The 17,527-nt window shown below is 45.0% G+C and overlaps 1 protein-coding gene across 1 annotated transcript; it reads right to left on the bottom strand.

Annotated features, from left to right (window-relative positions):
• Positions 1 to 6,232: 6,232 nt before the first annotated feature.
• Positions 6,233 to 17,240, bottom strand: LOC136438059 (NFX1-type zinc finger-containing protein 1-like). The gene is made up of 10 exons (XM_066432726.1): positions 17,102 to 17,240; positions 15,180 to 15,288; positions 14,510 to 14,639; positions 14,089 to 14,276; positions 10,078 to 13,044; positions 9,612 to 9,713; positions 9,346 to 9,494; positions 7,580 to 9,218; positions 7,062 to 7,418; positions 6,233 to 6,928 (listed from the first exon to the last, which is right to left on the bottom strand). The coding sequence occupies exons 1-10, from the start codon at positions 17,224 to 17,226 to the stop codon at positions 6,749 to 6,751; spliced, it is 5,946 nt and encodes a 1,981-aa protein (XP_066288823.1). The 5' UTR covers positions 17,227 to 17,240; the 3' UTR covers positions 6,233 to 6,748.
• Positions 17,241 to 17,527: the final 287 nt, after the last annotated feature.

The following is a 17,527-nucleotide window of genomic DNA, read 5'->3' as shown; positions in this document are numbered from 1 at the left end:
TAAAGCACAGACTAATAAAGCTCTAGTGGAAATTGTTTTGTAAAAAAAAACGTTAACGGTACGCGGTGCTTGGTATTAATCAGGGGTTTGCTCAGTGCGGCATGTGCGGACATTGTTGGGGACCTTCCATCTACAGTTTTCAAATTAGGAAGGCTTTGAAGTGTTGTAGCCTGTTTGATAACGCTACACTTACGCCTTAGTAAGCATGCTGAGCAATTTTCGTCGACAACAACGGAATAACGATTTAAACCGGGTTGGACTATAGCTAAATACACTTGTAATGTTACATTTCACCTATAGGCCATAGTTTTTGGGCTCGTATGTGTGTGTGTGTGTGTGTCTGTTTATTTGTGTGTGTGTGTGTGTGTGTGTGTGTGCGTGTGTGTGTCTGTGTGTGTGTGTACCTCCATTGAATAGTTTCGTAAAGTTTATGAAAATCACTTTTACATATTCTATGCATACTGATGTTCACTCACACATGTCACACTTATGAAATTTCCATCATTCGCCACTATGGAAGTGCTGCATTCTTATATTAGTTATGCAAATTAGACCCTAATTTGCATGTTTGGTATCTGTGAATGTTCTACCTGCCATTAATTACATTTGCTACATGTGTTGAAGTTCTATCATGAAAAACACTGGAATTAGAAAGAAATCATTAATTATACAAACCAAGTTATAATTTGCATAACTTTGCATATCAAATTGTGGGCATCTCTGCATAAGCTACTGGCATACCCAAACATCAAGACCATAACATGTCTAGGACAAAATATTTTTAAAAAAATTAACGAATCTCTGCTGCAGTACCAAGGAAAGCTGCCAGGAGCCACATAGTCAACCTTGTTCTTCGTCTTCCCAAGGCTTTAGCAACTAAATATGGTGCCATGGTGTCTCCTTGCGGCACCCCTGCTTGTATCTCGAAGGGCGTCGTGTCCCCATCTGGAATTGTCACTTTAGCCAGAATGCCCTCGTCCAGGTGATGACGATCTGCTCAGGGATACCTTAGACCTTCAAGATCTCAAACATCTTGCCCCAGTGGACGGTGTCAAATGCCCTCTTAAAATCAATGAAGGTGATTGTGGCAGGTAGATTGCGACTTCTTATCCCCTCTATCAGTCTGCGTAGAGCGAGTATGTGCCCGACGGTTGATCTTCCTCCTCTGAACTCATTCTGAGTCCCAGATGTTTCTGTTTAGGACCATCCTTGGCTACAAGTGAGCCCAGGCTGATAGCCCTAAAGTTGCTCCCCAGTCTGAGGTCTCCAGATTTGGGTATGTGGACAATGTTTCACAGACCCCATTGCTCAGCCCCCCACCACCCCCCCCCCCGTCAGAGCCATGCTGCAGAAGTCTAGGATAATTTTATTTTACCCCTCACACCTCTTCAAAACATATGGATGATATTCAAATCATGACGTAAAACTAGATATTGAAATATGACCATTGACCCATGCAATTTGGGTTTAAGAATGCTCGGATGCAAGCCAATGTCAGTTTGTAAGATGCCATTACTTCATTCTTTTTGTAACTCTGGCTCTTTTCTTTATATCAACATTAGATCTACTATCCAAAACTTAACTGAGTTTCTTGTGACACTTAAAATTCAGATTTGGACTTTCTGATGATCAAAGAAGTATTTGGGATTGTTCTGGACGAGCATCTCTAATCTGTTATGGAGAAACATAGTGGCATTGAAAAATTAAGTTGTTAATCACGCATTGTTAATTCATTTTTACCTGCTTTCAAGGAACACAATAAGGCAATATCCCATTAAGCTATTGTCTCTATTGACGCTGGCCTTAGCATAGGTTCACAAGGCACTGGACTGGATTGCTATAGTGATGTTCTGTCTAGTGATTATTGTTCACATCAGCATGTTATAGGAAAAAAGGCACAACCCACTTTACTATTTTCTGAACATTACAATTGTACAAAAGACTTCATATTCCAAACACTTGCCTGGAAAGATTACATTGTTGCATACTAGATTTAGTTGATCTCAAAGTTTCACAGCCGTTGGATCTGAGCGACACATTGTCCAATAATGGTTTTACACACGTATTTAAAAGCACACTCGGAGGGTACTCGGAGGGTGCTTGGAGTACTCCGAGTACACTCCGAGTGTACATGGAAATGAGGTTGTGAAACCCATCCTAGTGAGACACTTGAACGCAAGGAGTCCATGCATGGCCAGAGTTATGGACGTGCTACAGTGTTGTAAAAGTGTTGTGTACGTGTTCGAGGCGCCTGTGCCGCGGGTGATGCCCTCGGCCCTGCACCAGAAACTGGGACGTTAACGGTTTCGATCGGATTGTTTAATCATAGAAGCGATACCGTGATTGTGTTATCTGGAGATGTACAACCCATGAATCTAGCAGCTTCTGTCTAGCAACTTCCGTCCTCAAATTTACTAGTAATCGAAAAGCAAGGTTGTTAATTCAATTGTTTTATCTGGTCATGAGAGACAAGACACCAATCAAACAGAATTCCTTCGTCAGTAGATTGTCTTTCAAAACACGTGTTGTTGTGCACGGTATAATACGTGCCGGCTGTCCATAATCTAGTTGCCGAAGTTGTTTTATACATAAGAAAAACAACACACGATCTTTTTCTGACCAATGGGACGATCGCGGGCGAGAGCTTGCTGCAATTGCATCATGTTAATCTGGAACAGCTATTTTCTACCAGAGGCTTCGAGACAGACGGTATTGTACAAGCCAAGAGGGATGCTGGACCAAAAGTCAGCTCAAGCCTGCACAATTGGTAGGTAACTTATAGATTCTGTGATGCACTGGACATTGGGGAATACTGAAAAGATACGTTGAATGTGTCCATCTTAAAGGGAGATAGTAAACCATACCGTGATACAAAGAAAAATGGCTTTACGTCCCAGTTACAGTGGCTTTTCATACCGGTAGATTTTGTGTCAATCATTCAATGGAATGGAAGTACGTTCTGTTCTGCGTACTATGTCAGAGTAGTCAGTGTCTGAATAAGGAATTTTCTTAAATATCTACATTTATTGTTTGTTTCTTTCTTGTCGTAGAGAGTCTTCGTCTGCCTACTATACCGACACGACTACTGAATATGGAATCTGCGACGTCCTTTTTCATTTTGACTCTACTGACTACAACTGCTGGGAAGACCTTTCATTATACCGGTCGTAACTTAACGCACGTCCCGATAGACTCCATCACGCCAGACGCCCTTACTGTCAGGCTATCAGACAACAAAATATCCAACCTCGGCTCATTCAACACCACCCCGAGCATACGGTATCTGTATATCGACAACAACAGGGTAAACGACATATCTCCACAAACATTCCAACGTCTGGGTGAACTTCGTGTTCTGGATCTGGACAGAAACTACATCGTTTCCCTTCACGACTTCATCTTTTCCGACCTCGCCACGCTTTTGGACCTTTACCTCCCAAACAACTTAATTTCTGCCATATCAGAACGCGCCTTTCACGGTCTGGCAAGTCTGGAGTTCCTGGAACTTTCCGGGAATAAACTGTCTGCGGTTCCCATGCAGGCCATCAGGCTGATTCCGAGTAAACAACTCTTGTTAGTGTCGCTCAAGGTCAACAACATCAGTCAAATACCTGGAGACATAAAATCAGCACATCCGTCCGCTTCTTACCAGTTACAGGGGAACCCTTTGAGCTGCCCTAATGGGCAGGTTAGTCGAGATGATGTGTTGAACATTGATGACTTGGATGAGTGGCCCAGAATGACATCTTACACCATCAAAACTGTACATAGCCACTCCTTCGTCGAAAAGTTCTACCTCATGAAAAGTCGGCATAGAAGCTTCGGTGTTCTTCCCAACACATTCTACGTAAGTGAGCATCTATCTTTTTATCTACCTTTTCTTGACAGGTCCGAGAAACCTGTGCAAGTTTCCTACGTCTGGAACACCCCTACAGGGCACCACTTGGTCGAGTCTATCACGGAAGCGCTCAGGGTGGAAGATTTCACCGCCGAAGACTCCGGCATGTACAGAAAGGTACTGAAGAGGCCGGGCAGCACCAGAACACACTATTGGGACATGCTGCTGTGCCTTAACCGGCGAGCAAAGGAGAGACAGGAACTAAAAACGACAAAGTCCCCATCTAACGATTTTTCACCACAGGGTAAAAACAACACAGACATTTGTTGGATTTTTTCGAACGAATCCTGTTGTTCCTACTGGATAGCCTTCAAACCATCTTTTCATCACAAGTTCTGTGTTGTTGGAAACCCAAATTCACAAGCAAAACCCGTCGTCTTATTCACCATTGCCACTGTTGTTGTCACCATTCTTGTGATACTCTTTGGCATCGCGTTATTTCATTGCAGCAGAAAACGAGGAAACCTTAGCACCAATACCGTCAGTACAACATTACTGACGGGGGTACAAGCCATGGCTGTCTGTATCCCTCTTCACAATCTGCACAAGTTAACCGAGGACCCAACAGAAGAAGAAACGAACACGAGCGACTTTCCCCTTCGGCGGCTGCGCTCGAAAGAATCTCAGTGGCCGGCAATGAAAATTGGAGCCACGCAATACAATTTCCACCGCAGGGCAGAAGCGCCTCCAGCGTACACGGTTGGTACTACAGAAGCCCAGGTTCATCACTACGACAACGATGACGCAGCAGATGCAGATGAGGAGGTTCAACATCACTACGCCTCTGCAGCGCCGCCCCCTCTGCCAGTCCATGAGGGGACTGCAGCTCAAGCTGTGGATACAGACGTGCTAGAACTCTCTGAACAACCTGCTTTTCAAATCGGGAATGCTGAAATTGAAGAGACAGAAATGCCTTACGGAGTAGCAGCGGGGAATTCACTGTACCAACGGGATTCGGATTTCAATCGTAAATCTCTCACGGTACGTGAACATACAAGCTCTGCCGCTGTGAATTACTGTGTGTCAGATGCGGACCATTTAGTTGAAGAAAGACATAATTCCACATCAGAGGCAAACAGGCTGTATCAACGAGAATCGGCTCAAAGCCGTTAAACTCTCACAACTGAGCATACCAGCGGCGCCGCTGCAAATTTCTGCGCGGCAGATACGAACCAAACGGAAATCGTCCTCACTGACGTGTACGGACAGGACACACTGCCATGGCACGTGACATCACAATGACGTCAGGTCATGACTCTGTGGAAGATTTGAGCATTCTGTACGGGACTAGTGCGGCACCTGTCGACCAATAGGGGTGACCCCAAGTCACCTTACGCAGTAGAGTGCACAATCTTTGAATTCCTTTATAGTCCCTTCTTAAAATCTTTAAAACCTCCTTTTCCTTGAATTTTTTTGCCCAATCTGGAGACTTTCTGGGTTAGAGGGAACAGGTAGGGTCTTTCCCCATTTTGGTTGAAGTTTCTTTGGTTTGCCATTTTAGTTATGGCGTAAGGATATTTGTAAGTTATTGAGTCATGCGGAGGGATACATCAGGAATCTGGGGTCAAAAGTAGGGTTTCCTTGAAACTGGCAGCTTTCCCCGGAGTTTGAGATGTACAACCCTCTATTTTCTTTGCATTGTTATCAACTAAACCCTTGTGACTTTCCAGTGTAGAAGAATTTTTAAGATTGAAGTTTGGGTAAGTACTTCTATGAAGCCTTGTCTTAGTGTATCTAAACATGCTTTCTTATAGGCAGCCATAACTTAAAGGTCAGCCCTATATATAGTCCAGTAAACATAGTTACCATACCATCGTGACCTCCTCAGTACACCAACGGTGGAAGTGTTTTACGCCTGTCCAATTCATTATTGTACACCGTTTCTTTTTACGGGGTTGGGCCGACTGGAATATTATGCTGGCAGACAAGACCAATATACGATACTTAATTCAAGTTCTTAATCAATACGTTTATTAATCCATGTGTACTAGGTTTCGACGAACACAATAAGGTAATATCACAAAAAGCTCTTGTCTTTATTGACGCCATGGTATAAGTTCACAAGGCACATCACACTGTACTACTTTCTGAACATTAAAATCGTACAAAAGACTTCATATTCCAAACACTTGCCTGGAAAGATTATATTGTTGCATACTAGATTTAGTTGATCTCAAAGTTTCACAGTCGTTGGATCTGAGCGACACATTGTCCTAGAATCTAAAACAGATAACCTGATTGAAGAAAATACTAGATTGTACTACTAAAGTTTATTAAACGTAAAAGAAGAAGAAACCTTCTGCATCAATTATGATCAATATCACAAATACTTTGCAAGCATTTATTTTGTAGCTATTCTATGTATCTATATGTTGTATATATTTCAAGCAGATACATTTTACAGCTCGGGACGTTTTTGCGTCTCAAAGTTAGGCAAAAATCAAAGTTTTTTTGTAGCCTTAAAACATCGTATTGTTTTGAGGATGCCCAAGTACTCAAAATATTTGTACATCAACATCACACCGTATTTCTAGAAGTTTAAGCATTGGTCTAAATTGAGCCTGTCTAGTTTTCTGCTACATTAAAGCATTTGGCAGTGAGCGTGCTCTAAATCGGAAGTCTTTCACGGCACCTACAGTGTAAGGTTATTAAAGCACACTAGTTAGTTAAGCACACTTGTTAAGAAGCCACACAAGATAATAAACCGCACTAGTTAATAAACCATTCTTAAAGCACACTAGTTGATAACCTACGCTGATTAGTTCATGTTCTCAACAATCTCTTTTAGATGGCACCAAATAACTACGCATGGTTTTAGATTGTGGTGTTTAGATAACAAGCCTTTGTCACTTAGTCGTCGAATTTCAAGCCGTAGACTTTCTCCAATGTGGCCTTATCGGCTCGGACTAGACGGCGTGCCTCGCTCCGTCGATCTTCGGTGCCAGAAGGTTGTCCGACCGAAGCCTGTAGCTGACGAAGCCTGTGGCGAACTCCTCCGATGCTTGGACGACACTCCGGGCAAGGGCTTTCCTGTCGAGAACAGTTGAAATAGACTGTTTTTAACGGAGTAAAGCCCTGATACCGTAATAGCTTTTTACCATTTAAACAAACAAGATGCTAAAAATTTGCTGTGCTAACAAAAGATATGCAAATCAATGCTTACCATCGTAGCTCCTCCAAGGTTTCCAATGGCGTACACATGTCCGTTGCGACAGGCGTACCAGTGTCCTTGGGTCAGTCCACTGGCCTTCACCACTTGAACTGGCCCCTCGTAGAGGCCGAGCGGGGCTAGGCTTAGTCTAGGCATCAGCGCTTCGACCTTCTTCATAGCTTGTTTGACCAGAACCTCTCTGATCGCGGTGAAAGGTTTGAGGTCGGTCAGCCTGCGTTTCGCACGGATGAGGCTCTCCTTGGCCTTGTCGTCCAGGCTAATTCCCTTCTTCCAGAGCTCCACCTGCAGGACGCGGAGCTTCAGGAGGTATTTCAGTCGAGTCGTCTCTCTTCCGAACTCCTCCCACTCCTGTGAACAGAACCCATCTTGTTATGAACGCCAGGTGACTAAAACAGACAGCAATGACGGAAATCCTATACTATCAATTGTAAAGAGATTGATGTCTTGTGACAAAAACTACATCATTTTGCTAAGGTAGCCAAGTGTAGTGCAGATAATTCTGGCCTTACCTGTTCCCCCACACGGGCCGTTCGGCGGCATAGCCACTCTTCCATCTCTTTGATCTCCTTCTTTATTCCCTTGAAATGACGTTCAATGAAATCTTTCCGTCCATAGACACGAATTTGTAGTCTTCTCTCTCTCTGAAGTTTGGCAAGTCTCTTCAAGAAGAGGACTTTATTTTCATACATAGCCACCTGGTTCAATGAGAACAGACGATGGCTTTGCATTTGCCGAAGGAGATCCTCTGAGGTCTCAGTGCAGTACGTGACCAGGTCAATATCGTATCGGAGCTCTCCCATCAGCCTTCGGGCAGTGCTTGCCGTTTGTGCCCTTTGAACGTCGTCGTTGTACCACTTCCTCTTGACCTTCTCTATCATTGCCAGCGTCTTCTTGATAATGTTTCCGTAGCGCAGATTGCGTCGTATTGGTGTCTTGCATTTCGGGCAGGTTCCCAGTTGGATGTTTATGTCGCTGGTGTCCATCCACTGGTCCAGACCGCTGACCTCTAGCACGTGACCGCAGTCCTCCAGCTGCACGAATCGGGCGTCGTCTTCCTCCTCGGTTCCGAAGAAAGTCTCTGTCATCTCTTCACGGTCACAAACGCGGCACTTGTCCGGACATGGTTCCCCACACATACCAATGCATGGCTGGTCTTTCTTGCACTTGTCACAGCGTCGGGTCTTTTGGCAGGGCTGGTCACATCGTGGACGGTCGCAAGGTTCACTACAGGGCTTGTCACACTTGTGATGTCTGCATCTCCACTCACAGGGCTTATAACACGGGACGCATGGCTTTCCGCAGTCGTGTTGGCAACGACTATGGACGCAGCGGTTCTCACAAGGTTTGGTACACGGGGGACAATCCTGTGTGCAGGATGCCGTGCACTGGTGGGAGCAGACGAGCAGCCGATTACAATGATGTGTGCACTGTTGGTGTAACCTTCCTTGCTTACAGCGACCGCATGTACCAGCGCAGGGGTGCTCGCACTTCAGCAATTGTGTACACGGAGTGTTGCAGACCAGGTCGTTTCCTTTAGCCGAGCAGACTGCCTGAATGGTATGACCACAAGTGAGCTGATGTGTTATCTCTTCCACGCAGACTAGGTCGTCTTTTTTAGCCGAACAGGCTGCCTGAATCGTATGGTCACAGGTGAGCTGATGTATTGTCACCTCCATGCAGACTAGGTCGTCTTCTTTAGCTGAACAGACTGCCTGGATGCTGTGTCCACAGGTGAGCTGATGCGTTACCACCTCCATGCAGACTAGGTCGTCTTCTTTAGCCGAGCAGGCCGCCTTCATGCTGTGGCCACAGGTGAGCTGATGTGTTACCTCTATCATGCAGGGAATGCTGCACTCCTGTCCACACATGTTCTTGCATGTGTGATTACAGGGGAGGGTCTTCTCACACGGTATCCGGCATATGAATTCAGATGGAGATGTAGAGCATGGGACCATCTGTTTGTGTTGACATTTGGGGATGGTCTTTTCTAAAAGCACCTGGCAGGCGTCACAGGTCTCATAACAGCGCTTCGGACACTTATGGCCGAGGTCACATAAGACATTCCCACAAGGCTTCTTGCACATGTACTCTTCGTGTTCAGGGTCTGTTGGGTGACATGCGCTTGCGCAGACATGGCCACACGTCAGCCTGTATAGCAAAGACAAACGGGATCATTATCAAAAGTTATGAAAAAATGAAAAACACAATCGATGAAGAATTCAGCTCCCAGTTCAAGTATTGCTTTGGTAGGATTCTCGAAAGTCTGTTTACTCGCCTGAAATCACAGGGACGCATGCAGCCACCAGCAGGTGCCTTTTCAAAGTCTTTTTCAGTGACTGCCATGATGCTGGTGTCTGGGTGGTTTTGGCAGCACAGCATGAGGTGCCTGCCCACACAGCTTTGCTCTCGCAGTTCTTGGATGATCTGGAAAGAAAGCGACAAAATCGTAAGAGGCATCAAACATAGTGAAAAACCTTGGAATGTAACAGTCTTAAACGAATTTCAAACGTGTACCAACTAACGTTTTACATTGTAAATTACCTTGCTCCACAAGGTGCTAGTCTGGGACAGCATTGTCAGGTTGCCAATGGCGTAGAAACCTTTCTTCGCTCGAGAAAGAGCCACACAAACACGGTTTTCAACCTAGAAAGAAAAAACAATTATAGTCAAGAACATACTGTTATGATAAGTGTCACCCCCGACACCAGAGAATGGCATTGCCCAGAACCCATGGGGTATAGAGCTCTGGGCTGGGAGAGGTCTGGTGTCAGTTATCGGCAAGTTGACCGGAGACAGGGGCCCAAGCAGTGTCCTGTTAGTTGAATAAAATGTAGTTTGCAGATATATCATTGCGTGTTCGTCTGATGGTAAACGGACCTTTAAATCTAACAATGGCGATGTCGGCAGGATCGACGATGTCTTATTGGCAACGTGAGATCACAAAAACGTAAGCATCAACTACATGTAAATATCAAAGAACCATCATGAATTATTGCCATTAGCTCACCTTGAGAAAGCCAACGTTGCCCTCGTCATTGCTCCGCACCAGTGATAGCAGGATGATGTCATTCTCCTCTCCCTGAAAGTTGTCCACAGCGGAGACGCGCACACCTTTGAAGACTGGGTGCTTCATGACGTTCTTGAAGTTGAAGAGTTGGCCCGTGTAGGTGGTGAGGATGGTAATCTGTGACGGGCTGTACCCTTGCTGAAGAAGGTAGCGACAGAAGCTGGCCATGAATTGAGCCTCGTGCATGTTGGACCGGCTCTTAGTGTCGCTGTCGTGTGCTTCCGAGTAGCCGTGATCTACGAAGAACATGTTGGACGAGACGCCCTTGATGTTCTCGAAGTTGAGCACCGATTCGTGGTTGTCCAGCGACTCGTAGATATGCGGTGTCAGGAGACGTGCGAACTCTGGCCGCATGCGATGCTGTGACTGAAGCCGCTGACACTGCATGTCGTTCTTGACCATTCGCTCAAAGAGAGAGATATCCATGTTGTATTTCTTCGCCAGTTGGTAGACGGTTGGGTTGGGACGGAGCTGTTGGTGATCCCCGATGAGGATAAGATGTTGGCATTGCTGAGACAGTGTTGTGACGATGTGGGCTTCCAGAACTTCTGCAGCTTCCTCCACAACGATGATAGCAGGCTTGATGTCTTGTAGGACCGATCGGTATCTGGCAGCACCCGTGGTGGTCATTCCGATGACAGTTGCTTTTTTCATAATCTCACCGTCTTCTTGGCTCTGAAACTCCATGAGACGCTTGGCTGCACGTGCGTATCCTCGTTCATATTCTCTGATGGACTCCTTTAAGTTGGCACAGTACCTGGCCACCCAGTAACGATACAGGCGCCATCGGTTCAGCAGCTGCAGCGTCCAGACATTTTGGATACACCTAACTTCGGCGTCAGTCATCATGTCCGTCTTGCTGAGCTCGTGCTTCACTTTCTGTTTCCTCTTCTTCGCATTGGTCTGTACCTGCCATTGACCATATTGCCTGGCATGATGCTCTTCAAGTTCTAGGGCTTCGACATCAAGCGCGAGGTCCACGTGTACGTATTCACGGACTTTCCGCTTGGCCTTCCCTCTTTGGTCATTATCGTTGTCAAGACGTCGATGTTGCTCCGCCAATTCTGCTTCTTCCATTACGTTAATCTCTTCCTTTTCCTCCTCCTCTTCCATCCCTTCTTTTTCTTCATGTTGTTTTTGTTTGTCCCCACCTGGCAGTATAAACACATTCCCCTTCAGACCAAGCCACTGAACGATTACGGAGCCGGACTTCTCCCCTACCCTGGCCCGTCTATTGTCATTGACCATGAGCGGCATATTCATCAATGATTCTCTGTGTTTGTCGTTTATTAAGGGCGTCAGAGCATGTTCATGAAGGAGTCCCCTTTGCGTGGCCATCATCTGTGCCACAGCCATCTCCATGTCTTGCCGGAGATCTTCCATATCGTCCCTTGCCTCCGAAGCACCTTCGTGAATATATCTAGGGACGTCTCTTGACATCCTATGGCTGAACTTGATGGTCTTCAGATTAAACTGCTCCATCTTATCACTGCGACTTTGCCCTCCCACTCTCACAATGCCTATTGAGTGGAATTCAGAAATGCCTTCGAGGAACTGATCAAGGGCATGATTTGTATAACAGACCACCAGGATGGGCCTAGTCGGGCTGTTCATCAGATCTTGATTCCTCATCCAAACGTTCTTGTTCTCTAGCAGAGCCTGAACGATCTTGAGCCCGATGTATGTCTTCCCGGTTCCCGGTGGGCCCTGGATGACAGAGAACTCTTTAGTCAGCGCCATCTTCACGGCACGGTATTGGGACTCGTCAAGATGCAGAGCATCAGCAGAAGGCCACATGTCGTCCCTAAGGATGGGAACTGACCTGGCTTTAGCAAGCTGTGGATTGTTGCTATCGTTCAAATCAGCAGCATCCTTACCATCGTCTGAGTCGTCTGATTCTTCAACATCGGAGCCAGCCATGTACATGAACCATGGCCTCGCACTTGCAGGACGTCTCACCATTACTTCTGACATGTCTGTAGGGGTCTCAACTAGAGCCCTGAGGTCATAGTTGACCTCCCCGTATCTTCCTTGCAGATAGGCTGGTGGATCCACGCCGTTCGCACAGTCGCAGTCCACGATGTACTTGGTAAATGGCATTGTATCCCCTTTAACCTCTTGAAGACCTTTCAGGACGTGTCGGTAGGCTTCGAAGTAGGCAGATGTCTCCACCATGATGAACTTGTCAGTGGGACTAATGGCTGATGCGTCTACGTGGTTCTGTTCGAAACGAATCTGCACGCACCCTTGTTGGAGCTCTTTCTCGTCGCGTTCTGCGACCGTGGCGAAGAACATGGTCTTGAACTCGTCTTTGGAGAGGCAGAGAAGAGAGCCAAAGATGAGCCTCTTTGTGGACCGCCAACGGACCCCTCGGAGTCTTGCAGCGTCGAACTGCATCCTGTAAATTATACCACTCGTTGTGCAGATCGGGTGAACAACATGGACGTCATGGTAGACTCGGATGTCTTGGAGCCTGCGGTCATGGCCCAATCCACGTGTGCGCATGTCGAGGAACTCGGAAATACCTTCTCGTAGTGGCCGTATGAAATCTTCTCGCAGCAGCCTGAACTGGACGTCCAGATACGTATCCACGTCTGCGTATCGGCCACGGACGATGTTGGGGCGAAGGAAGGGTTCCTTGTCGGTGTGGATGTCTTCGAAAGTTGGAATGACCGTCAGTTCCCTGAAATCGTCTGGAGGGGTCTCGAGCTGAAGTTGCCGGTCCAAGCGCGTGGCAAGCGTTCCGTCGTCGTCTTTTAAGACTGCTCCTTTGCGCTTGAGGTCAATAATGGCGTCTTTTCGCGATTCAACCTCTTCCAACCTTGTCTCTAAGTCGTCGTCCACAACAGCGCTTATTGTCCTTAGAGTGTTAATGGTAGTTCCTAACACTGCCAGTGGTGCTACTACCTGTAAGAATATTACCATATACTTTTGACGTAAAACTTAGATATTTGATGTAGCAATACTATTATTGCCAGTGCTTTGTCAGTTACAATTACAGTTACAATGTTTAATGTGACATTCCAGCATGCATGATTTTTAACCCTATTCAGACCGGGCTTTTTTGGTCATCCTGGGACGGGGGGGGGGAGTCTTTTGAGGACCTCCTGTTCAGACCCCTGTAACTCCTAAACTACTTATTGTATGACCACTAAATTTTCAGAGGATGATGTATAATTAATTCATGTGACATATGGCAGCTTTGGTGTTAAGATGACGTATCTTGACGTAATTATTACGTCATTTACGTGACTTTATTGGCTGGAACCGAAAAAATAGGGTATTCCAATAAAACTCAAAGGCATGCAACAAATTCTTAACGGAAATTGTGAATAACAGAACATTAATGTCTGCTTAGTCTTTTGTTGCCAATAGCAACAGCATTGATGTCAAAATGACGTCATAAAGTGAAGTGATATATCTTTCCGATATCCGCCATCTTGGGTCCGCCATCTTGAATTTTCAAAAATACAATATTTTCAGCAAATAACGCCAAAACACAATGAAACAAAATGAAAATAGACTAAACCATCTATTTGAATGTTATCTGTATAAAAAATACCAGGTATTAACGATTTTGAGGGGACAATTGATTGTTTATACCAAAGCTATTAATATGGTCCGCCATCTTGGGTTTTGAACTAGGACGTCATCAAATTAGCATAATTAATTAACATTTTACCATACAAGTTACATGAACTCACATAAGATGTAGTTAGTGTAAGAAAATATGTGTGGTTTAACAAGAAAACCTGAAAACTTAGGGAATTTTGTAAAATATGCCAGCCCGTCTGAAGAGGGTTAATGCTCTTCATTCTCCTACGAAGGGCTGAACCCGCTTCATAGAACTCGTTGAATTTACCTCTGTTTTTTCATGGAGGGTTTTCCACATTTCTCATGAACATATGAACCTGAAAAACACCAATGTGTACGTATACCCAAATGACTTACCTGTATGTAAGAGCTCGGTGACCTGTCCATGAGCTCACGGAACACCCGAAGTGCATGTTTGATCGGTTCTCTGAAATGAAGCTGGCGATGGTCGGTAATATCTGTCGGCATTGCAGCGAAGTACGTCGTGAGAGCCCGGGTCAGGAACTTGGAGTTACGGACCATCACCATAAGCTTCATGGTGTTCTCTGAGAAAGGGAAGAGAGGGAGTTATGTCAGTCATTGAAAATAGGTGTTACTTTGGAGAAAGATGACAATGTCTACATGCAGCTTATCCGGTTATAACCGCTTGAGGTGGTAGCACCCCCCCCCCCTTGATCCTCCATGAACTCGCTGTGGCCAATCTACAAGTATTCCACGTAACACGCTGTGAAGAAAGTTAGCTATATGATAAAATAAAAACATGTATGCTTTTACATACCAGGAGATGACAAACAATCGCATGCTCGTGCAAGAACGTGGAGTAGTAAAGCCACCAGGTCTTTTCTGATGGTGGTCTCGTCCAGCAGTTCCTTACATCCGCTAGTCCGCTCCACTAACGTCAGGACGACCTGTGACATATGTCATAAAATATCTGAAGTCTTTTTGCACAGTTTAATGCAAGATGATAAAAGTGACGGGAAGATACATACATATGATATGTCGTTTTTTGGTTCAGACAGTATAGGAATGAGATTTGCTGCACCTTACTCTAATAACTCTAATTAAAATTACATTAAATCTTACGACTTCAGAACTGTCAATATATCCAATCTTTTATTGACGGCAAGGGTTACTCAAGATTTCCTCAAGCAACTGGATACGTTTTACAAACAGACGTTTCAGATAGCATCTACTGTTTTTCGTCAGTGACGTTCAACAGCAGGAATTCTTTTTATATTAACCCTATCTAGACTGGGCTTCTTGGGGGGATATCTAGGACTGGGGGAGGCTAATTCGCCTATAATAACTTCCAAACGGTATGGCGTATCCTCACTCAAGTTGCAGGGAGTGATGTAGAAACATAATTGTTTAAACCGAAATAAGTGAATGTTGTATAAAATACTAAACTTCATGTTGTACATTTTGTCATACATTTCTGTAGTACCAACCTCTTTTGGGTCCTTTTCGCACAGTTCCTGCAACTTCCGGTACCCGATAGGTATGATGATCCGCTCCCGCCGTCTGTCGGAGTTGCCATTGGTCGGCCCCTGTCCATACCTGTCAGACATACATGAACGAGGCAGTCTGAGAAGGCTAGCCCGGTCCCAATCCCTACGGGCAGGCTTAATTAGGGGTGTTTTACCGGGCCCAGTCTGCTATATTGAACCGTTTCTGTCAGCCTGTCTACTTAGTTGCCATAGAGAGTTTCGCGGGTGAGCTGTACAACAACCCCCGAGCGGGCTAAACTGTCTGGGCGGGCGGGCATCACTCCCAGTGCCGTAGAGATACCAATGAGCTCCCGATGGTATGGTCTCCAGGCTAGAGAAGGCAGACGTCACACCCTTACCCAGGCTGCTTTGTTATTATTCCAGTCTCAAAGACAAAAACAGCAGGTCTGCGGATGTATGGTAACGCAACATTTTGGATTGTATGGGGAATTACAAAAACAAAGGCAGACAGCCCCCCAAACACACACTGTGACAGACATAAGTAGTATACTAGGTGAACCGGACTACTAATATTTTGGTAGAGGGGCAGATGAGGGGCAAAGCGTGGGAATTAATAACGGGCAAGAAAGGTGCGAAGCATGGGAATTTAATTACACCATCACCCCACCATTAAATGTATGACATCTCGTGACTCCCACCAAGAAGTCAGATGATGCCTAGTTACATAAACGCCTAAAGCGATCAATCAGGCAACTCCTACTCTCTGCACCTTAATTTCCTTCCTATTAATAATTCCCACGCTTTGCACCTTTCCTTCCCCTCATTTATGCCCAAGCTCTGTCCCTCCACCAACATATTGATGGCCCCGTCCCACTTACACTACTGACATCCACGTGCACATGATTTCTTATTCCTCAGCAGCCTGTCCATACTGAAAAGTACACGATGGTCAAATATGGGTGCAAAATTTCCAGACTTTTTTAGAATTTGAACAACATTCTATTATGTTCGAAGTGACGTATTCGAATAGAACGTGCGCTCTATTCGGGGTCACTCGCGGTCATATGCAGGTTTTCACTGTAAATCCGCGCCAAAAGGATCAAGTACCCCCTCCCTCTATCCGGCCGTGAGGCTTGACATCATTCCAAAGTGGTATGAAAAACTCGAGCAATGTGCGTTCAAACTCACTCATCAACGTCTTAAATTTTCGAGAACTAATATCCCCAGGCTTGTGTCTAAGGGATTTTTTTGATACGGCGGAAATTTTGAATTACAGGTGTTTGAGTGTAAAAAAAATGTATTTTTCGTCCAATTTTCGGTCGTAGAAATAATTTGAATGAGAAATCAAAAAAATTCCTAAGACAGAGAGCTTAGAATTATTGTTATTGTTCAGAATATAGAAGATTTGGATTTTCAGTCACGTTTAGAACCAACTTATTTACACTTTTTTTATATTTTGTACACCGAACATCCTTTCCATAACAGCCAACTTGGCCTATTTCAGAAAATATTCATACAAAATGATGCAACATTAGTAAAACGGCAGGATTTTAGGTATACACATTGGCTAGTTTCATTTCCAATTGGCGAGACACCTACATATCAAATAACATGAAAATATGTCGTTCCTGTCTTCAGTTATTCTCCTTGGAAGATTTTGACAAAAACGCCAATGCAGTTTCATTGACACATACCAGGGGGCCCAAAATCGACCATGACCTTTTTCCTCCCAACACCTACCCACATGCCAAATATCATTACGATCCAATTAGACGTTCTTCAGTTATGCTGACTTTAAGCATCCGGACGCACAAACATACACACACTCAAACACACGCAAGCACACGCAAAAATCTTCTTTTTTTTCATGGAGATAATAAACGTATCATTTCTTGTTGATGAAATTGCCTTGTAACACCCACCTTGTCCTGTTGTACTGTCCGCCACCTCCTCTGCCCCTCCCTCCACCACGCTGTCCACCCCTCCCGCCAAAGTTGCCTCGTCCACGGCCACGACCTCGGTAGCCGAACCCCCTTCCTCTGTCCATGGGTATGGGTTGACTTCACAACCGCATACAAGAATTTCTAAAAGGAACGTAAGATAAGATTGGACTATTTCAATTTACCACTTCTTAGACATTCCACCAGAAGACGAAGATAAACGAAACGTCTTTGGACAGGTAAAATAATCATTATGTATTCTTACCATAAGTTAGAATATCTTTTTACATATGGCGTATCATGAATTTCTCTCATTGATTATGCAAATAATGTCCTTATTTGCACAAATAATCATCAGTTGATCATGTTCTCTACCACCTACCTGCCAAATATTATAGAGATCCGTCC

This window comes from Branchiostoma lanceolatum, chromosome 7 (assembly GCF_035083965.1).
Source record: "Branchiostoma lanceolatum isolate klBraLanc5 chromosome 7, klBraLanc5.hap2, whole genome shotgun sequence".
NCBI lineage: Eukaryota > Metazoa > Chordata > Leptocardii > Amphioxiformes > Branchiostomatidae > Branchiostoma > Branchiostoma lanceolatum.
Note: the sequence above shows the minus strand (reverse complement) of the source record. Positions and strands in the feature narration are given on the sequence as shown.

Excerpts from the sequence above, each read along its gene's own strand:
- LOC136438059 (XM_066432726.1), bottom strand. The coding sequence starts at position 17,226 with ATGGACAGAGGAAGGGGGTTCGGCTACCGAGGTCGTGGCCGTGGACGA. Across the intron at positions 14,277-14,509 it reads CGATTGTTTGTCATCTCCTG|AGAACACCATGAAGCTTATG; the intron begins GTATGTAAAAGC and ends TCCCTTTCTCAG. Across the intron at positions 9,495-9,611 it reads CTAGCACCTTGTGGAGCAAG|ATCATCCAAGAACTGCGAGA; the intron begins GTAATTTACAAT and ends CTTTCTTTCCAG.